Consider the following 23,224-nt stretch of genomic DNA (forward strand, 5'->3'; position numbering starts at 1 on the left):
GGTTTTTTAGAAATTTTCACAGAACTAAAAACCTATTTTTCCCTGAAACACCTAATTGTAGTACTCCCAAAACAAATTGTGCTACCCAAAGCCTCAGCTGCCTAGCAGGTGGGCTGCAGCAGAGCCAGGAACCCTAGAAAGCCCTGGCTGCTGTGAACTGAAATTGACATAATTCCTATTAGTTGTATGACTGCTATTCAGTAGTGGGTAAAAGAATGAAAAGAATTAAGAATTATATCAGTTTCAGTCTGAAGCTCTATGGCAGCTAGCCTGGTAGTCCGTCAGGGAGACTCAAAGGTCTGGGAGAACTGGCTGTCAAGTTCCAGGGCTTCTGACATGACCTGGCAGGAAGACAGGCAAGTTTCCAGCAGTAAAGTGTCAAAAGTAAACTGTTTCTGCAAAAAAAATTAGATTTTGACAAATGGAAAAATTCAGATGGAAAATTGTTTATTTCAATGTTTTCCTACTATCTGTATCTATGCTAGGTATGTTACTGGTTAACTGGCAGCCCATCCAGACTGGAACATCCCTCTGCCTGATGCAGGCAGGGAGCTGCTCCATCCCAGCCAGGCCCACCATGGTTCAGGCTGGGGACTCATCAACCCAGCCAGATTCACCATGCTGTGGCAAGGGCTAGGGGCACTCCAGTCCAGCCAGGCTGGAACATCATCCTGCCTGCCCATGGCATGGATTGGCCTGGCCCACCCGGAGCAGCCCCCTGCCAGTGACATGGTGTGGTGGGCCCTGCCCAGATGGAGGAGGTCCCCATGCATTGGGACAGGCTGGAGCAGCCTGCAGCGTGAATGGGGGACAACTCCAGCCCAGCAGGGTCCACCATGTAGGTGGCAGGGAGCTGTGGAAGTGCCCCCCTCAGCCCATGGGATCCTGTTTAAACTGTTAACTGATTAAATGGGATTCTAAATCAGTAATCTGTGCAATTGTATGTAAATGAGCTCTTTTTAATGAAGACAAGAGCATGTAAAGTATGAAGCAGGTGATAAAAAACACATTCTGAAGCTTACATTTTTGCAGAGACATTCCCTTAATCCAGAGTAACTTTTATTTTCTTATTGTGCGTTGTGTTTTGCAGAAGAAATTGTAAACCATTTATTAGATATTGACATAAACTATTATGTGGAGATAAAGGCTAATGGGTGCCTTGTGCAAATGAATGAGTATCTTGCTTGCAAAGCATTCCTTTTATTGGTTTATCCAATACAGTAGACTTCTGATAATCCGGCACCTTTGGGACCTAGGTGGTGCAGGATTATCGGATATGCCGGAATATCGGGAGGTACTCCGGCAGGGGGCTGTGACGAGTCTGCTGGGACCCGGACTGCATCTGGGAGGTGGGCGGGGAAAGGCACAGCCACAGGCGAACCCTCCGCCGTTTTGCAGGAAAGCGAGGGAAGCCCCGCGCAGCTGCCAGCGTCAGGCCAGCTGGGGAAACCCAGCCACTGGCTTGCAAGCAGCAGCAGAAGAGAGGGGGTGAGAGCTAAGTCCCTGAACTTGCCCCATTCCGGCTGCGCTCAGCTCCGCGATGCCACCGGGAGTTTCCGGGAGGGGAGCAGGCTCCCCACCCCCGTGACTGCAGTAGTTATCGCCGAGCAGGGGAGTGAGGGGCAGCGCTGCGGGACCAACCCGGCAGCATCCCAGCTGCTCTGCTCCACCGCTTCCCCAAGTCCACCGCTCGTCAGTTTTGGCAGCGGCAGCAGGGGACTTGGGGAAGCAGCAGAGCAGAGCAACTGGGGTGCTGCTGGGTTGGTCCTGCAGCGCCGCCCCTTCCCTCCCCCCTGCAAAACGGTGGAGAGTTCACCCCTTGCTGCGCCGTTCCCCACCCACCCCCTGGCTGGACACAGTACACATCCCGGCAGACCCGTCACAGGGGTATAATCCCCTACTCCTCTTCTTCCCTTCCCTTTCTCAGCCACGAGCGCCCATAGGACTCACAGCAGCGCCAATTGTCCGGCTGGCCGGAGCACTTCCGGGTTCCAGTTGGTGCCGGGCTATCGGGAGTGCCAGATCACTGGATGCTGGACAATTGGAGTTTTACTGTACTATTTACAACCACCCAGTATCCTTATCATTTCCTGTAGCCTAGGCAGTCTCAATGCCTGGATGCTAGCTGATTATCCATGAATGTAACTTCCATTGTTCACATTTCAGCATTCATGCTATGTTAATGAAAGATAATGGAAGCTCAGAGACTTCATTTATTTCCAGCATCAGCTGTTGTTCATACTTGATGATGTTCTTTTAGAAAAACTGTAAACTGCTAATGGTATGTATGGAGTTGTCAGGTGTTTTACTGGGCACCCTAACTCCTGCTACCAGGAGTTACATTCTACAGTGAATTGTGCAGCACTAAAGTTGGGTTCATTTAGTTAGCATAAGAATTGCCTCTTGCTTTACAGCCATTGTTAATTTGCATAAATTCTTCACTACCTTGATTCTCCCTTATGTTCTTTTTTATAGCTGTTCTTTTGTCATCTCCCTTGTAAACTACTTCTTTCTGGAGCCAGTATTTTCTGATGGTCATAGATGAACAGTATTGAAAATCTAGAAAGGATTTGTTCTACAAACCAGTGGAACATATTTCATGACTCAGCAAAAAAAATCTCTGTTAATTTTTCAAGTGCAGGGAGAACCACTGACTGGGATTAGGAAGAAATGTTCTCATTTCCAAGTTGTTCCATTACACAATTTTTTTCTCCTCATTTGGAGCATCTGGTATTATAAACAATTAGAGATGAGATGACCAAACTAAGTGGACCATTCTTCTGTTCCCTTATAGTAATTCTTGTGTTCCCATGCAGTCCTCAAGAATTTCTCATAGCGACTAGCGGTATTGTAATTGACATTGTGCCTAGTGCAAGCAAGCTAGTAGTGACACCTGTCGTTACGATTGCCTGATGTTTCTCAGAATAATACTGTTTGCAGTTGTTTATCACTGTGGCGAACTTGAACTATTGGGCTGAAAGTTTTCATGCCCGGTGTCTCCCTCAAGATGTATTTGTTTTAGAAAATCTCATCAAAAACAGTTCAATTGTTTCTGAGAACAAAATTAGGGATTAGTATATTTGAAGCAGATGAATGAAATTTGGCATGGTGTGGCCTTTGTATCAGGAATGTGCCTTTTGCTGTTCGTGATAATCTGTCTAAATTTGGCCACATTAAAAACCTTTGAAATTTGCAGTTTTCACATGCTCAGAAGATACTCAATAGAGATAGACTCTTCAGTGAAATCAGCTAAAAGTATGTACCAGCTTGGGTCAGAACAGGTATAACCTGCAATTGCAGTTCTGGGCTGCTATGTAATGTGCCTGATCCAGGCACCTGAATATGAGAGCAGGTAGGCTGCTTCTCCTGTGCTGGGTCCAGGTCCAGGCAGGGTGAAGGAGGAAACTGACTCAAATGCAGAGAGATCAAGAGCAGGCTTACACTTAAAATGTTGCAGGTTTACACTTAAAATGTTGCAGCTGCACTGCTCCAGACCTTCAGAGGAGACTCTGGTTATTGCGATGGCAAGGCTACTTCTATCATCCTAAGTTTGCCACTTCCCCAAGGAGAAGTAGCTGTGCTGGTAGGAGAAGCCATCCCATCAGTATAGCATGCATAGTTTACATTGGGAATGAGATCACTATAACTATGTCACTCAAGAGTGTGAATTTCTTACATTCCTGAGCAATGTAGCTACACCAACCTAATTTCTTAATGTAAAACAGGCCTTGAGGGATGAATTGGGACTGGAGGCTAGAGGAAACGGAAATTTGGACTGGGAGTTGGGTGAGAAGGAGATTAACACTGACTGGCTGGAAGAGGAGATTGGGTCTTGGGCGCTGGAAGGGGTGGACTCTAACAAGCTGGGCAGGGAGATTGGGATCTGGAGAAGGAAATGGGGATGGATTTGAGAGTTGCTAGGTTGTAGGGAGAGAGACTGAGCAAGGAAACGAGGAACAAAAAGCTTTTGGCCATGTAGGAGGAGATGAGGGAAGATGCATGTGATAGAGGCAGGTTGTGGGGAACACTGGCATTAGCTGGCAAGAGACTGAGATAAGGAACGGGATGGGATCAGATACAGAAATTGGAGGATGAGTTTGGGAAAGAATATGGGAAGATGGAGTCAGTTGAGAAAATTAATGTGGATTGAAGTTCGGGAAAGGAGTGGGAAAGGTGAATCATTTGAGGAGAGGTAGTTTGAGCCTTGTCTACACTACAGGGTTTTGTTGAACAAGTCACACTGAGTCTCAGAACCCAGTACAATTCCATAGTTTGTGGATGGTCACACAGTGATTCAGTCAGTGAAATATGTCCCCAGTATGTGATATTGACAATGAGAGCAGTGCACTGTGGGTAGTTATCCCACTGTGTTACTCATCACCTTCTGGAGTTCTGAGAAGGTGAAGTGGATCGCTCTACCCAACTGGTACATGAAGGATCACACTGCAGGGTCATGCAGTGCGAAAGATACCATTTTGAGAGCAAAAGGTGCCTGAAGGCTGTTCCAACTCCACTGTACCTCTGATGAAGGGACAGAGAGGAGACTGGGCAATGAGACTAAAGCTGGGAATGAGAAAGAGAGATGGGTACTGTGGAAGGGGAATCTGAAGAAGATGAAGATGTGCTGGGTAAAGAGAATGACTGGGATCAGAGGACTGGGGAGTGGCACCTGGGATTGGCTTAGGGTATGAGGAGAACGGGATTGGGACCAGGAGTCAGGTTAGAGGGAAGAGGGCAGAAATGGGTCATTCACAAGCAAGGAGAAATGTCAGAATGAATACATTTTGAGTGCTTGGACTTTGTTGGCTTAATAATGTTCTTTTAGCAGTTTTTTTGTGTGAGATTCTGAAGGTAAACCTTGCATATAAATGAGTTTCTAAGGCATTCTCAGTTTAGCTAGAGAATATTAAATAACCGTGTTTCCATATCTGGTGCTAATGCATATATTTCACAAACTACAAGGCTGGAGAGCATTTGTCTCTGGTGAGACTTGTACCAGCCCTTGTCCCTGGGAGACTCATAGCACCAATGCCTCCCTAAAGCTCCTATGTCCTCGTGGACACTTCAGCAGGGGGAGAGGTGCAGGCAATAGAGAAGTAAGTGACTAGTCAACTGTCCAGTAAGTATATGCTTATCAGATAGTCAATTAATGACTCAACTAGTGGCTTTCCCCTTCTCCTTGCTGCCGCTGTCTTAAAAGCCAGCTCCCTATCCCAGCACCATCTTCATGGGGGGGGCAGAGGCATAGTGGGGGGATCAAGCGCAAGCTGGGAATTCCATTGACTTGTTGATTCGCTGATTAAATTTCATTTAACATCCCTCACAGGCAATGCCCCTGTCTCCAGCTGAGTAGAGGGACTCTGCTCCAAACACCTTCCCCAGCGACCCCTGACTTTGTGCCTGGCCTGGGGCTGCTATACTCTGCCCAACAGTTACCTGTGATGCGGAATGAGTGTCTCTGTCCTTCTCCCTTGGCACCTCCCTCCACATCTCCAGCATGTTTCAGGCTTACTTGGCTGCTCTCCCCAGCAGGCCAGGAGTGGAGGGAGTAGGATGGAGACACTTCTCATGTTAGGTGTGGGTGACCATTCAGAATTGCTGCCCCTTTGCAGACCAGTGGCTGTCTGCAAGAAAGCCCGGCTGGGGGAAGTGGCAGTAGCTGCTCCCTCTCAATCCCAACTGCCAGGGACAAGGGCTGAACGAGCCATAGCCCCCCAGTCCTCCACACATGCTTGTCTCCTTTGCCTAGAAACCAGTTCTGGACTGTCACTGCCTCCCCACCCAGGCTCACTTGCAGAAAGTGACCCTGAGCAGAATCGGTGTGAGAAGCTACTCTGTACTGTCTCTTCAGCTTCCCTCTCCCCCGCTGCTGGGGGAGGAGCTGAGCAAGATGGAAGTGCTGGGGTGGGGTGGAAGAACTCAGCAGGACAGGCCCTCCCTCTCCTGCCAGCAGGCAGAGAAGAAATCTGGGATGGGGGGTGGCAGTTAACACCACATACCTCGTCCCCCTCTTTGTGTGTCTCTGTCAGTTGTTGGTCTTTTTTGTTGTTGTTTTTTTGTTGGCTTTTCTGTTCAGTATTTCACATCTGCTCAGACAGTTATTCTGAATATTTGATTATGCCATTTTTATCTAATGTAGCTCAATTTATGCAAAATCAGCATGCAACTATTTAGTGCTCACTTTGTGGTAAAAATGAATAAAAATGGAATATGAAACTAGAATATAACACATTTCACTTAATTATGTCATCAAAATCAAAAAGCAGGTTATTTCCTTATCATGTCTTGTTCCTTTTCCCCACAACTAAAGAAAATGCATGAAGTAATTTCATTTTCTTTAAAAAAAATATTTCAGAACATTAGGCAACTTATACTGATCGATTTTCTTTGAATCCAAATTCAGTTTTAAAAAAGAGTAGTTTTATTCATTATTATTCCATTATCAATAAAACAACTTAATTAGACCTAAGTCTTGTTCCACAAAGATTTAGATAAGAGACCATTGTAATTGCTATATATACAAACCTGCTTTGTGTTCAGTATCTCAGAAACAGATTTCTTGAGAGAGGATACTTTATAACTGTAGATCAAATAAAGTGGTCTAAATACAGGAAACTAATGAATTGTCTCTAATACAATTTTGTGGTACCTGTGGATAAATGCTAATGTTTCAGTGGGGATCACTATATATTGCCTCTGCAGAGGATCACTGGTGGAAATGGCGATTATCTGTGTGCAACTCTGCAACCATCCAGAAAGCAGTGACCATGTAGTTCATGAAAGTACCTTAAATTTTTTACAGGTACTGTTGTCTCAGCGCAGAGGGTTGGGAGGGTGCAATATAACAGTACCTGTAAGAAATTTAAGTATGGGGCAGAGTGAAGGGGGCTCATAGCAGGAGGTTGGGGGGAGTATTGGGAGGAGGTTGAGTGTGTGGCAGATGCTGGATTCAGAGTTCGGGTTGTGAGGAAGGCCCAGGGAAGAGAGTCGGGGAGCTGGGTGTGTATAGAAGAGTGCAGTAGTCAAGGTTGGGGGATATAAGGAGTAAATCAAGGTAGAGGGTTGGGGTGTGGTAGGGTGCAGGAATCAGAGGTGGGGAATCATGAGGAGGAGCTCATGGCAGAGGATTGAGCTGGAGGAATGAGGAGGAGCTCATGGCAGGAGGCTTGGGGTGGTTTATGAGTTGGGGTTGAATGGAGCTCCAGGCAGAGGGTTAGGGTTGGGGTGGAGTGGTGTAGGAATTGGAACAGGGGGTTGGGTTGTGTGAGAGGAATGCGAGGGGGATAACAGAGGGAAGCCCACAGCATGGGCCCCTCTACCCTTCCCCACACCAGCCAGGAGAGAGCGGAATGTATGCAGGCTATGAGCTTTCCTCTCTCTCACTGACAATGACTGAAGGAGAGCAGGAAGCAACAATCAGCATCTGTAAGAATCCCGGAGCTTCATCCTTCTCTGCCCCCATTAAATGATCCCGGGGGGAGCATTTGGAACTAGGTGAATCTTGGACTGGTGTGGCGTATACCCCCTTTTATCTGTCTGCTGCTTAGTGCATCAGACTGTGGGAAAGTCCCGGGAGCCTGGCTGGAAATGTGGCTGCCTATGGTGGAGTGCCCAGCTAGCTCTTGCTGGAGCAATGCACTGTGGTGTACTGCTTTACTTTCACCTCTACTCTGATGAATACAGACTTTCAGTGAAAGGCTATACAAAAGACCGCAGACCCAATTTTTTCTCTTTGAATTATCGGTGAAGGACCAGGGGGACGGGGAGCAAAGCAGAGCAAAGCCGCGGAGCCCGAGGGCAGCAAGACAGCCACAGCACGTCTGGGCTGTCCCACTGCCCCCGTGCTCCATGGCTTTGCTCCGGACGCCTGTGGTACAGCAGCTGGGGCGCTGCCGGTTGGTCCCGTAGCGCTGCTCTGGGCGCTACTGGACCAACCCAGCAGCACCCCAGCTGCTCTGCCCCAGGCGTCCTGATTCAGCCACTGCTGGTCAGTTTCAGCAGCGGCTGAATCAGGACGCCTGGGGCAGAGCAGTTTGGGTGCTGCTGGGTTGGTCCAGCGGCGGCGCTACTGGACCAACCCAGCAGCACCCCAGCTGCTCTGCTCCAGGCGTCCCCAAGTCAGCCGCTGCTGAAACTGACCAGTGGCTGACTACAGGAAGCCCCTGCCCCGGGCTTCTTGGAATCAGCCGCTGATCAGTTTCAGCAGCAGCTGACTTGGGGATGCCTGGGGTTCTTAAGTTGAATCTGTATGTAAGTCAGAACGGGCGTCCATATTCAGCCACTGTTGAAACTGATCGGTTTCAGCAGCGGCTGAATCTGGATGCCAGTTCCGACTTACATACAGATTCAACTTAAGAACAAACCTACAGTCCCTATCTTGTACGTAACCCGGGGACTGCCTGTATGTTAGTTTGTGTTACTGTGACTAACTCCAAGTAAAAAAAACTAAAGAAAAAATCCTATGAAAGCAAAAGAGTTTAAGAAATTAATTTTAATTATCCAGTATAGCATGTCTTGAAAGGCTTTCTATTAGTTTATTTTTTCTTCAGTATTAAAATTAAGGATGTGTTAGTAAACATATTTAACCTTCATAGTTACATGCAAGGCTCGCCCCTCCCCCTCCCACAATGTTGCCTCTGTATCAGAGGCAGCAGTGAAGGGGGGGAAAGAGGAGCAAGAGGGAACTGGTGCTTGTGGGGATCCCACTTTTAAGCAAGCTCACCATGAGTGCTGGCTCTCCTGGAGCCCCCTGCCCTGTGCTGCTGCCTCTATATTGGAGCCAGCAGAGGGGGTAGGGAAGGAGACGACTTTTAAGATGGCTCTCTGTGCATACAGGCTCTCACAGACCTGCCTGCCCCCGTGTATGCCTTTCAGCATTAAAAAAAAAAAACCCAACAACACTTTTTAACACCCCAAATTAAAATCACAAATTAATAAATTAATAAGATATATTCAGTTTTTTTCTTTCCAGGATGTCTGGGAATCCCTTGGATACACATCTTACACTTTAATAGATGCCTGATATTTTGGAGTTATTTGTGTCTAGCCCACATGCTATCTGTGTGTTTGAATCCTTTGCTTGATGAAGAATTATAAAGAAATTCATGGGCAATGTACTGAAGGAGCTCTTCCTTCCAGTTTACTAGGGTAATGAAGTTGATGCATAGTTCAGTGCTCTATGCTGTGTGTTTCACATGCAATATATGAACTTCTTTTCTAATTTCTTTTTTGAAAACTTTTAAAATTTGTTTAGAATTCATCATGCCTATATAGTAGCTTACATTAAGTATGATATTCTTTTTAAAGGAGCTCTACTGTAGTGAAACATTGACTGTCCTTTAGCTAGCAGGATTTACAAATGAAGCCTAATGACCACAAATTACTGTTACTTGAGGAATTGAAAGCAAAATGTTATTAAATCCTCAACATACACTTTTCCCTTAGGTTCCAAGCATTAGCGTTGCATTGCAGATAAACTGTATTTTATGATAACTTATTTTAAATTGTGGCATGAAAATTTAGTCTCTGAAGATTCTAAGACCGACAGTATGTTATATAGTATATGAAAATATGGTCTGGTTAAGTGTTTTATAAATGATTGCTTTGTGATCTAGATTGCAGACGTTAGTTGTCATTATAGCTAAATCTAACTCACTCTTCTTAAAGCCTACTGAATCTGTTAGAACAAAACAACAGTCTTGTATGTTACAGAATGCGTGTGGAGCATAATGAGCAATTATAGTAACGGTTGTGTTAAAAGTGCTTTGCTACAAAAATATAACACTAATATATTCCCATAGTGTATATAGCAAAAAAGTACAGTAGTAGTTTGATCTCCTAATTAATCCCTAAACATTTTATTTTTTTTATATTGCAGCAAAATGTCTATTTGTATAACATAATGTGAAATCACCAACAAAGAGTTAGTCCACTTCACAAATGAGGATTTTTACTTTGTGTTCCAAGTTAGAAACAAGAATGACATAGCAACCAGGGTAGTTATGGTTAGTGCTAATATTTTCATGCATACCCCCTATTTTGCTTTATAGTGACATGGTCATTATTTCATGTTCTCTGTTGGACCTCATTTCCCATTCGAGAACTTAATTGTACATTTTTATCATGTGTACTGTACTTTTTCATAGGTATAATGTAGGACATTCACATGCATTGTCAATAACTGTTCTGAAGTAATTTTTTTCAAAAGCTTGTTTAGTCCCCTTTTGTGCCTACTGTACCAAATTTGATGCAGCCGAGTGTTGATTATTATGTTCCATTTTTGGAATGAGATGGACCAAATTCTGGTGATCAGATATATTAATGATCTGTCATATCAAGATTTTCCCTTTGCAGTATATGAAAGCTGATATTTTCCTGCTTTGTTTATACCATGCAGCTGTAAAAATCAAGCGTAATTATACCGATCTACTGTGAACAATTAAGCTACTGATCAAGAGTGCCTGCAAAACTTTAATTACAGAGGTTCTCTAATCTGAACAATCACAGCGAGAATACTCTTTTTGATTTGGGGTGTTGGTATTTTGATTGGAGACTCATGCTGCCATTACTAATATTCAGCAGAAGGTATTAAAAATGCCACTTCTTGCTTGAATCACTTGGTAATTTTATTTTCAAGACTGCATATAATTCTCGATAAAGAATCAGCACAGATTACACTAATGATAGATAGACAAGGATTTCTAAAATAAATAAAATCTGGATTATGATCATGTTTGTGTATACCACTTAACTTTTATGGCATTAGAAGAATTCTCTACTATGCTAATCAGATCAAGAGAAGTGTTGGAAAAAGTGAACAAATAAAAAATTTTAAATCTAATTCATCAGTGGTATAACTCGATTGACTAGACCATGTAGGTATTTGAGAGTTAGGGAAGAGATTTTGTTTTGGTTTTTAATTATGTAAACCATTTTAGGATATGGTCTATCTAATTTGATATGTTAAAAGATAAGTATCAATATTAGACATTACTTTCAGGATTCTATCTAAATTAGTAGTTAATCTTTGTAGAGAGATGCTCAGAACACTGAGTATTTATTTTGTAATAGCATACATTAAAATTTCACAGAAGTCTTGGTGTGAAGTTCTCTGGATATCTTAATTAATTAAAACAATTAGCTTTTACAAGGTAAGTGAAACTTAAGTAATGATTTAAAAAAATTCTACCTCTAATAAATGTACAAACAGCATTCTTTTGCCTTTGTGGATAATTTGTCCTTCGTCCAGGAAATGCTACATACAGTATCTGTCACAGAACATCTGGCTATTGTATTTAAGATGTGATCTGTACTCCAAAACCAAATACTCTTAACTTCCTTCATTTTTTGGGCCTGCCTCTATTGTAAATGTTTGCTCTAGTGCAGGTTTTACATAAACCTTTATCATAGCTAAATATCTTGAATACAGAAGCAAAATTTGACTTCTTTAAATCTTTTCTTGCTCTGACTCTAATTTGGGGAATCTTGTAATTTTAGGCACGTTCCTGTTTCCATTTAGCTATACTGTTTGTTCAGAATACTCAGTGCTGTAGTGAAAACATGAAATATTACATATTTTTGAGTTTGAGACACTTCTGAAAGCATGAACCAGCAAAATTCTGAAAGTGATACATAATTTATGCCCAGTACTATCTGAGTACTCGATATTCTGGGATGCAGCTCAGACTACGGATGTAATAGTGTAGTTGATTAACCGATAAGCAAAAGCTCATAGGTTAATGCTATAGACTGCACACATTTTCCCTCCTCCTGCCAGTAAATTTTTTAGCAGGCTGGCCAGAAGCCCAGCTCAGTCCTGGCTTGCAGTGGGTCCAGGACCTATCCCTGCTGCAGCTCTGCATTTAAAGCGTATTAGGAGCTGGACAGGCAGGTGGCCCAGCTCAGTTCCAACTCACACTGGGTCCAGGAGCATACCTCCAGGAGCAGACCTCCCCACCTCAGACAAGGGCTGCTGCCTCCCTGCACTGCTGCCTCTTTATCAGAGGCAACAGCACAGGGCGACAGGCAGCCAGTCCGCGAGGGGAGCTGGTTTTTAAATCGTCTCCCTTCGCAGACCAGCTTCTGCCTGGCACCCTGCTGATACAGAGGCAGCAACACAGAATGGCAAGGGGCTCCTTGGGAGTGAGGCACACTAGCTGCTGGCCCTGCCACTGGGGACTATAGAATAGTTGAGTAACCGATAAGAATTCACGAGGTTACTCGACTATCCAGTTAACCAATATTTAACATCCCTAGTTCAGACCAGGAGGAGGCTATGTTACCTGTGCAATAGGTAGTTGGGTTCCTCATAATGATTTATTACTGTAGCTCTGTAACAGAGTTGAGATGGATTGTCATAGCAGCATCTCCTGGTGGAATTAGCTAGAGGAATTAGCTCCAACCCTCACAAGATACCCTCTTTTAGCTGGTATCTCACCCGTTGTTGCTATTTGCTCTGTGCATCATTTCTACTGTCTGGTGCTGGATCAGTGTCATTACCTAGATTGTAGTGTCCTCTTAGGACATTGCCTTCCAGCAGTGCCCACTGCTTTGGTCTTTTGCCCCCTTCTAGGGATGGGTCAGCAGTCCTCAGTCTTTACACCTACCACTGTGGCCAACTGCAGCCCCAAAGTTTAACCCCTTGCCTCAGGGGCAAGACACAGTCTAGATAGGTCATGCTCCTTGGTGGCATAATGGTGCAAGGGGAAAACCCAGACCTGCCCAGGATTCTCTAGTCCAGCCCTTCTTCACTCCTCCTTTGCCTCTCTCTCTTGTTCCTGGGTCATTCTCTCTAAGTTATTCTCTATGGGCATGTCTACACTATAGAGTAATTTCAAAATAATGTGAGTATTTTGAAATAACAAGGCAAGCGTCCACACAGCAAGCACGTTATTTTGAAATAACAGGCTTGCTATAGCAAAATAATATCTCATTCTACAAGGAATAATACCTATTTCAAAATTGCTATTTCAAAATAGGGTGAGTGTGGATGCTTATCTGTGCTCATTTTGAAATAATTGCCCTCCAGAGCTTCTGACCGCTTCTCCGGTGGCCACTCTGTTTAAATCTCTCAAAACTCTATAGCGTCCTTTCTTCTGCAGAGTTTAAAGCTGCAGGCAGAAGGGAAAGGGTTTGTGGCATGATATGAGCCCTACTAGCACTGTGCCATACATCACCACCCTGCTCTGCATTCCCTGCTGCCATGAGTGACCCCAGCACTCCCTCCAAGCCCCCCATGGCTGCAAGCACACCGGCAGCCAGCTTGGATGCTCCCGGCCACGGGCAAAAAAGGGTACCATCCTGGACTGGTGTGGAGACCCTGGATCTCTCAGAGGTCTGGGGCGAGGTGCAGAGATCCTGCAGGTTTGACTCCAGGCACAGGAATTCAGATGTCTACAGCCAGATGGCCGCCAAACTAGCCCAGAAGAGGCACACCCGCATGCTGGACCAGGTGCAGATGAAAATTAAGGAATTGTGGCAGGCCTACATCAAGGCCAGGGAACAAAGTTCATGCTCTGAAGTGGCCCCTCAGACCTGCCACTATTATGAACAGCTAGATAGGAACGTGGAAGGGGTTGCTGGTTCCTGAACACACGAGCATCATGCGCCTTCCCTGACCACCTAAAGTAAATGTCTGTGAACCATCCCCGATAGTCCACGAGGGCCTGCGGCACCATTGAAAAGTACCCCTTCCTATTGCTGAAGTCCGAGGCACAGTGGTTAGGGGCCAGGATGGGGATGTGCGTGCTGTCAGTGGTTCCCATACAACTGGAGAAGCCTATGGCAGCAAAGCTAGTGATGATGGCCTCCCCATCTCCCAGGATGATGACCCAGCACAGCAGGATGGCATCAATGGCCTTCACCGCCTATAGAATTATAGAAACCTAAAATTACAGGGTTGCCAGAGCCCTTGGGAATTCCCTGAGTCCAACCCCCTTCCCACACCTGCAGCAACTCCAACTACCCCATCCCTACTAGGGCTTTGTCATGCCGGGACTGCAAAACCTTTAAGTATGGAGATTTCACCCTCCTTGCTAGGGAACCCCATTGCAGTGCTTCACCACCTCATAGGACAATAGTAAGATAGTCAAACCTGCATGAGCACATCCCCAACAGTCATTCTCCCCAGGCCAAACTGATTCCCAATGGAGCGGTAGCTATCCAGAGTGGTGAGCATTCAGTGGGCAATGGCAACACATTTCTGAAGGGGGTTGGTGGGTTTCATCTGGGTGTCCCATCTTCAGGGCAAGCCACTTGTAGAGTTCCCAAGAAGGTGTGAGCAAGACACAAGAAGTCATTCTTCCACTTTACTCTGCACTGACTAGACCTCAGCTGGAGCTTTGTGTCCAGTTCTGGGCACCACATTTCAAGAAAGATATGGTGTAATTGGAGAAGGTCCAGAAAAGAGCAACAAAAATGATTAAAGGTCTAGAAAACATGACCTATGAGGGAAGGCTGAAGAAACTGGGCTTTTTTAGTTTGGAAAAGAGAAGATTGAGAGGGGGCATGATGGCAGTTTTCAGGTCACAGAGAGGAGAGGGAAAAATTGTTCTCGTTGGCCTCTGATGATCGCACAAGAAGCAATGAGCTTAAACTGCAGCAAAGGAGGTTTAGGTTGGATATTAGGAAAAACTTCCTAACTGTCAGCATGGTTAAACACTGGAATAAATTGTGTAGACAGGTTGTGGAATGTCCATCACTGGAGATAATCAGGGTCCTACTGTGAAGGCAGGCTACTGGACTTGATGATCTCTCGAGGTCCCTTCCATTTCTAGTATTATATGATTCTATCCAGAAGTTCTGGAGCCACTGCAGGTCATCCCAGTGCTCCATGATGATGTGATCCCACCAGTTGGAACTGGTCTCCCAGCACCAGAAGCCGTGGTGTACATTGTGCAGGAGAGGATGGATGGGTATGTGGTCCAGGAGGAGCACCCAGGCCTGGATGAGGAGGACTCCCATACCAGGCTGGTCATTGTCCTCCTGCAGCAGGTCCAGCTCCATGTTGGAAGTGCTATAGCATCTGCAAGGGCAACCAGAGCATGTGGTGTGAATTTTCTGTCCCTCAAGGAGGTAGGCAATGAAGAAGAGTCTGAGACACGGCTGTGGAAAAGAGCCCTTTTAAGCGCAAGCCTCAGGAAGCAACTACAGGAAGTCACTGCTGTCCAATGCCCTGCCCAGAGTGTTTCCAGGGAGCTTTAAATCTGATTCAGGTTCCAATCACTGTGGACACTCTATTTCAATAGAAATCTGTACTGTTTTGGTAGGGTTTTGTAGTATGGACGTTCTATTTAGAAACAATTATTTATAGAGTGGTGGTTGTTTCAAAATAAGAGTGTAGTGTAGACATAACCTAAAATCCTCACCCTTGTATCAAGGCCCCCAGTCAGGTAGGCATCCAGCTATGGTGTATCTCCCGTTCCCCTGAGCCTACCCACCATTGCTTTCTTGAAGTGCTTCTCCCTTGCTGGGAACCAGTCCTGGTCAGGATCCAACTGCCCTCTGCTCTGCTGAGCAGCTCTTTATAACAGGCTGTTGCAGCAAACCACCCTCTGATTGGCTTCTTATAAGCCCTTTCATTATTGGGCATGGCTTTGCACAAGATTCCTCCAGTGTGCTTTAAGCCTTTCCCTGCAGGAGTGGGGCAGCTGCCCCATAAAGATCCCACCTGGACAGCTCATAAAAACAGCCTTCCAGCTTGCAGATAACAGCCTGGGTATCTGTGTATAGCTACCAGCCATACATCAGTCACATTCTGTCTTCTACCAGCTTTAGTTACTATGTGCTGGGTGTCATGGCCATGAGGGGTTGGCCAGCAGCCTGGGGACTAAGGGGTTAACTATGTCTCCTGTATGTAGCCAGGTAGTGGTCAGCCAACAGAAATGCAGGTAGAGATTTCAAATTGAGACAAAGGAATTTTGGGGGTATTCCTGTTCTTTGTCTCTGAGCCAGTTTTGCTCTCTAGATACTGAGGGAGACAGAAGAAATTTTTCTCTCCAAGAAAAAGATTCTTCATAATATTTAAGTAGGATAAAGTCTAGATAAATCCATCAGGTTTTATTGTTGTCTGGTTTGGGCATTTGGGTCTGATGTCTGTGGGGTTAGAAATGGTTTTTCCTCTCTTTTGCAACTAAGTCTTGGCCCATGAGGGAATCCTCCATGAGTATATTAATTGGTGGCTCTTGCCATCTAGTCGTTCCAACTATACTTGTAACTGGGGTATTGTTTTGATAATTTAAGTTCTTTCTTTTTTTATTTAACCTGGTATTGATGAATTTTTATGTCCTGGTTTTACTTGAAGGCTGAGATTTCCCAAGTGGTCTCTTCCCTGGTTTTCTTACCGTTACTTGGGTGGTGGCAGCGGGTTTTTTTATGGTTTTTATTTCCCAAAATCCAGGTGTTAGGATTTTGGGAGATGTTTTTGTACCAAAGTCTGTAGAGATCAGGTTTGGGATTGCTTTTGCGGGTCCCCACTTCTGCATTCATCATGCCAGAGTGGGGAACAGCCTTGATATGGGTGATCCCAACACTCTCCAAGTCCTAGATTTTTTTCCAAAATGTGTTTTCTGTACTGCACAGCCTTCTTCTGAATACACCAGTTATGTTAGGTCTCTTGCTCCGTAAGGGGATCAGTATATAGCAGTTTGCTACCCTAAATGGAATTACCCACACCATTCTCAACACTGGAATAGTTTGAAATTAATGAAAGAATAAAAGAAATTAATTTAGCTACAAGAAGATAGATTTTAAGTGAGTACAAGTATAAGGCATTAGTCATAAATGGTTACTAGAGAAATTAAGATAAAATGGTTCCTAATATTAAAACTTAGCAAACTATACTTGGTTCAAGGTGAAACCCTTACTACATGTTTCCAGTAAGATTACTGATAAAATTCTCCAGCTGTGATACACTCCCAAAGTCCAAGTGCTGTTTTTTTTTTTTGTCTATTTATGTAAAAAAGAGAGAGATGCATAGAGAGGGGTAACTTTGGGTGGCTTTCCTCTCATTTTTATAGTTGTCACTCTTTTATATGCATTTTTCCTGAGGATTAGCCCTAGATAAAGTTCATTCCTACTATGAGGACTAGGGATGTTAAATTTTGATTAATTGACTAATCGAATAGTCAGTGCAATTTGCATTGACAATTCATTTAGTCAATAAGGGGCCCTCCACCTTTGAAATGTAGCAGCAGCCCCAGGGCTGTTGCTACACTTCAAAGGCAAAAGCACTGAGGAGAGCACAGGGCTAATGGGGGAGTCTCCCACAAGCCCAGTGATCTATGCAGCATTTCAAAGCAGCAGTGCCGTGGGGAGCCTGGGGTCAGCTGGGACTCCCCCGCTGACCGTGGGCTCCCTGCAGCGCTTCCACTTTGAAGCACCACAGCGAGCCCGGTGTCAGGCTCTTTGTGGCATTTCGAAGCGGCAGTGCCCCACGGAGCCCCAGACCAACTGGGGATTCCCCCATTGACCCTGGACTCGAAGTGGCACTGCTATAGCCACTTTGAAACACTCCTGGGAGCTTAGTGCTAGGCTCCTTGTGGCATTTCAAAGCGGCAGTGCCCTGTGGAGCCCAGGATCAGCTGGGGACTCCCACCACTGACCCTGGGTTCCATGCGGCGCTATCTCTTTGAAATGCCATGGGGAACCCAGCATCAGGTTCCCCATGGCGTTTCAAAGTGGCAGCACTGCACGGAGCCGGGGGACAACAGGGGAGTCCCTGGATGATCCCAGGCTCCACATGGTGCTGCTGCTTTGATGGTTCCTCCCTCCCCCCGCTGCCTGTTTCTGATAGAGACAGCGGGGGAGGGGGAGGAACAACTAGTCGACTACTGTGTTGACTATCTGATAAGCATTTGCTTATCAGATAGTTGACTACTCAACTAGTCATTCACATCCCTAATTTGGACAGAGACAAGGAACATGATAGTAAAAGAGATTCCATGCTGTTATTGTTTGCTAAAATGCAGATCTGTTTGTTCCTGTCTCTCTTGCTTGTCAAATAGTGGCCACTTGATAGGTGATTGTCCACTGACTTGGATTACAGCTGTCTAGAGGCATCAGGTTGTGTCTTTGCCTTTAAGGAACTGATTTACTGGTTCATTAAGCACATTTCAGACCTAATTTTAGCTTATGTTCATAACTTTACATATTTTGCACCATGGTATTATTGAGCAGCAAGTTACTAGTTTTCAAATAATATCTCACAAGATATATTTTGTGCAAAAATTATTACAGTGGAGTGTAGGGTATGAATATAGGGGCATGCTGACATTCACATTATTCAGCTTTGAGTATGAGTAGTTAATGCTACAGTGCCCAACAGTTTTTGAGGAGGATTGATAAATGGCTTTATTTCATTAATGTTTTACCTGAATATTCTGTTTACAGTATGGTGTGGCACACTCTAGATCTATAACTTTATATGTTCTTCCAGGCTTTGGCACATTAAAAAGAAAAGGCATTTATTTCCTTTCTTTTTAATATATAGTGTTGTGTGAGTAATGCACTCTATTGAGTTTCTCACCTTATTTTATGAAAATCTATGTAAGTTTCACACAACCAGGTCCTCTAAAATAAAAATGACTGAAGCAGTAAGTCACTTAGAAAAAGATTGCAGCACATACTTTTTGATAAAGTACTTCATCAGGTGCAGTAATCCATGAAAATCCTGCGTAACAGTATAGATTAACATGAGAAATGGGGGGGTCTGCAGTTTATTTTTAATCAACTCCCTTTTTTGTCCTAGACATTATTTTTTAGAGTTTTGTACTAACATTTTATAGCTGTTTCTTTGAGTGTCATCAATCTGATTATTCAGCCAACTCATACGCACTGTCATTTGGAAATAGAGAATTCTAGTTAGAACCTGCTTTCTTCCGTCTTTCATTTCAGCTAGTCTCAGTCTCTGTGATCAAACAACCTCAATCTCTTACATGATATTGATAGAAGTAGAGAGCAAAGCAACTCCATAAAACAAGATCATAAGTTTACAGAGGCCTGTTATACTATCTTCTCTTCTAAGAAAGAGCTTTTTTTCCCTGGTTTTAATAGCTTTACTAACAGTATTTAGTCAATAGGAACTCCCAGACTAGGACACTGTTTTGTTATTAAGGTGTTACGTTATTTAAATTTCCAACAGGTTATCCTGGCTCCCATAGTGCATATTGTAAAACTCACATTGGAAAAAACCCATAATTGTTTTGCGTGCTTAAAAATTTTATGTTATAGTGCTTCTACAGCTTCTAGTAGAATTATTCATGCACATTTTAGGGCAAATACACCAGGATTTACTTTTGTGAATAAAACAAATATGACTTGATTTGAAGGAGTCTTAAATGCTTGACCAGTGTTTGGGTTTTTTGTTTGTTTTACTTTAAAAACTTAAAATCAGAAGTAATTATAGTACATTTTGGATGTAGGAAATTTTTCAAGTTAATGTAATTTTTACTTAATTTTTGCTATGCCAATTCTATTTCATTTACCTTCAAATTGTTAACATTTAAATTCCAAGTGAGGGTTTTTTATACAAGTAAAACTTCTGTTACAGCGGTCCATCTTGTAAATAGCACTATATTTGCTTCTGCTAAATGCATCACAGCACTTCTCCTATTCTTTCCTCCATTTCCCTGTCTCTTCCCCCCCCAAAATTAGAAGGTATATATGTAGAGTACATTGAATGCTATCACAGAAATGATTGAGAATAACACAGACATCTTATATCTTAGCCAGTGAAGTATGTTGCCACTTAGAAAAAAGTATGAAATCCTATTCCCAGTCACTGATTTTACTGGAATCAGAATTTTTCCCAAACTGTTTAATTGAATACAATTTGCATCTTTTTTTCTTACTAAAATATTGTCATTCCTTTTGTTTGTAATAATCTAATTAATTAAAATATTATAAATATTGCCATCCTTTTGAAATGTGCATTATATCTTTCATACAATAATACAGGTAGCGTAGCAACTGTCTAGTCAAAAATATTTCAGATTAAAATATTTAAATTATCAGCTTGCATGTGATTGGGTTGGGTGCTCACACGTGTATTGTGATTCGTTCTGAACAAGTCTATACAGTATATCAAAATAATACTCTGATATAGTAGGCATAAGGGGGAAAATATCAAAAGCATCAAAAGTATAGCCTTTATTTTTTCTGGGATACATACTTAAATATTTTTTACTACATATAGAAATTTTTAAATAAATCTCATAGATGGTTTTCTTTACAAAAATATAAATGGTGACAAAAGAAGAATCTGTTCAATATGCATCATTCAAAATATCATTGACAGTACAGCCTCTAACTTAGTTGTGAGATTTATGACTTTTAGGTCTGTGGTGACCATGTTTCATTACTATGTCTACACAGTCAAATTGATTAGCAGGCAGTGGAAAGCAAGGAGCAGCAAGGCACTGAGTTGATTCCGATCTTGTCTATGAACAGTTTAAATACTGTTAATGTCCTTGTTCCTGTTGAGATGACAAACTCTTCTCAGTTAGCAATGCTAATAAAAGTTTGTTTCCTCTTATTGATTTTAGGGGCCGTTAGAAAATGATTTGGTAGTCCATGTGGCACTGATAGCAGAAAGTCAGCGGTAAGACATTTAATTTTATTAAAAATTTCTGTTTTAAGAAAGAATTAAATGTGACTTTGATCTAGAGTTTGGTACAGGTTTTTAAAGATGTATGAATGAGAATATGAATTCAGATTTAAATTGGTATGATATTGATGTTATTGCTTCATCATTGATTACTACCCAAGACCATTAGAAAAATCAGACTGTATTTATGCTGTGATTAAATCCCTGCATTTATTTTGTTTAGTCTGCAGGTTTTTCTGAACACGTATGGAATCCAGACTCAGACTCCACAGCAGGTGGAACCTATTCAGATATGGGCTCAACAGGAACTTGTCAAAGTAAGATAATATGCATTGAAGACTTACCTATGCATTGTTTCTTTTTTATTATTTTAAAAATCAATTTCTTATTAGCTGACAACCAGACTTACGCTTACTTATGTTGCAATTTGATTGGGAGGATAGAGGGTGCCACTGCAGGAGCTCAGACTACAAAGGCTTCTACTGTCCCCTTCTCCTATAGTCATAAAGTTGAACAGTGAATACCTGGATCCCATTTACCTCGGGGAACTGGCCATTTTAGTTATTATCTACACTGGAAACTCGCTATTTGGGGTGCCAGAAATTAGAATGGTCACGGCCACCCACACTGATTGGCACAGACTTGCCGAGCACCCGGACAAGGTATGGGGGCCTCCATGCTCCCACAAGGGGCTGAGGTGGGGGCGGCCAGCACAGCCCAGACTGCACCACACGAGACTCTGGCATCTAGATTCAAGCCTTCAAATCATGAAGATATTGCCATCCCCTGCAATTTGTCCATCATCCATATAACTTATGCCCAGTGTATTGGACGTCACTATGTGTGATCATTGAGCCCCTGCCTCCATGATTATCTTGGCAGTCTTGGTTCACATTAGGGATATAATAGTGTTGTCAATTAACTGGTAAGCAGAAGCTTATAGGTTAATGCTATAAGAGGACACACATTTTCCCCCCTTTCCCCTTGCCACTAAATTTTTTAGCAGGCTGGCGAGCAGCCCGGCTCAGTCCTGTCTTGCACTGAGTCTGGGATCTACCCCTGCTGCAGCTCTGCATTTAAAATATATTAGGAGCCAGGCGGATAGGCAGCCCTGCTCAATTCTAGCTTGTGTCAGGTCCAGGAGCTCAGCCCCCACTTTGGACAGGGCTGCTGTCACCCTGTGCTGCTGCCTCCATATCAGAGGCAGCAACATGTCATGCAGGATGATAGGCAGCCGGTCCATGAGGGGAACTGGTTTTTAAACTGGCTCCCCTCATGGACCAGTTCCCACCTGGCACCTTGCCCTTCTGCCTCTATTATACTGGCTGCCGGCCCCACTCTAGGGATTATAGAATAGTCAAGTAACTGATAAGAATTCATGAAGTTAATTGACTATTCAATTAACTGATATTTGAAATCGCTAGTTAACATTTTTATGGGCTTTGTCATCACAGGCTGGTTTGACAGGTCCATGCCATTTGTCTAGTGAGCCTCTCTGACCAAACCAGTTTCATGCATAGTCATTACTCCATAATCAATTCCAAATCCCTCTGAATCCTAACTCTCAAATTTTGTCTATTGCTAGCCTCAAGATCACTTTTATAACAGATTAACACAGCTATCCTTCTGAAATTTTTTATCACAATAAATAACCAGTGGATGCAGGGGAGCCGTAAGCTGATTCCACAACATGGCTATTCTGCCCTACCACTGAAGGCAGACGGTTTTAGCCTTGAGTCTTGGTTGCGTTACATCTTCTGACCTCATTGTTGTTTTGTGTGCCCCATTCACAATGGAGTTCCTGAAGACCCAGAGATTAACCCTCCTCACAATTTCTCCTGCAGTTACAGCTAACAAAGTTAATTCAGAACCACGATGTGCCCCAGCAACCTATTGGTAGGGTGAACATATGTCCTGTAACAATCTGATTTCCAATGCTTGATTGCTTGGACCGTCCAGAAGTTGAAATCCTCTGATCCAGTACATGTCATTGCCCCAAAACTAATTTGCCAAAATTTGCCAAACTGAGATATAAGTAAGCTAATGCCGCCTTTATGTCCACAGCAAACTGATACCTGCTCAGGTAGCAGCCATCCCCGGGAATGCATAATGGATCTGTTTTCTGGTCCTGTATATTTTAAAAGGCTTTGATGGCATTCACAGGTTTACCTATTCATCTGCATATTCCTTATCTCTACCGTGGCCCTTTTTCCTGCTTGATTGGTTTTTTGATACTTCAGTCAGTTTCAGTGACATTGCTCCTGCGTAAATTGCACATCTAGTAATTCTAATTCAAAGCTAGAGCAGTAAAAGAACCCCCAAAAAGGCCATAACAAATGCTACTTTAAATAGAACTGCTTACACCCTATAGTTGCATACTCGAATAAAGCTTCCTATCAGTATGGTTATGTGGATCCTGTCTTCCTCCCTGAACCATCATCTTTGGAACATCCTTCTAAAATTGTCCTTATAAAAATAAAAATCACCTTCATACTCCAGCAAGTGCTGCTAGCCTCCAGCAAAACTTGATGCCAGCAAGGTGATCCTATATTGTGGGTGAAAGCTAGCAAATGGTGCACTAAAGGCACTGCATTACTTACCACCTACAACTTCAAGACAGAC

The 23,224-nt window shown here is 43.5% G+C and overlaps 1 protein-coding gene across 8 annotated transcripts in view; it reads left to right on the forward strand.

The window, feature by feature from the left end:
• PHKB (phosphorylase kinase regulatory subunit beta) overlaps positions 1-23,224 on the forward strand; it is a 238,626-nt gene that overhangs the window by 154,327 nt on the left and 61,075 nt on the right. For all 8 annotated transcript variants that reach the window (XM_006121182.4, XM_014572567.3, XM_006121179.4 and 5 more), the window contains 2 exons: positions 20,541-20,596; positions 20,826-20,919. In XM_006121182.4, coding sequence (XP_006121244.1) covers positions 20,541-20,596; positions 20,826-20,919 — 150 coding nt within the window. The remainder of the gene's footprint in view (positions 1-20,540; positions 20,597-20,825; positions 20,920-23,224) is intronic.

This window comes from Pelodiscus sinensis, chromosome 12 (genome assembly GCF_049634645.1).
Source record: "Pelodiscus sinensis isolate JC-2024 chromosome 12, ASM4963464v1, whole genome shotgun sequence".
In the NCBI taxonomy this organism is placed as follows: Eukaryota; Metazoa; Chordata; order Testudines; family Trionychidae; genus Pelodiscus; species Pelodiscus sinensis.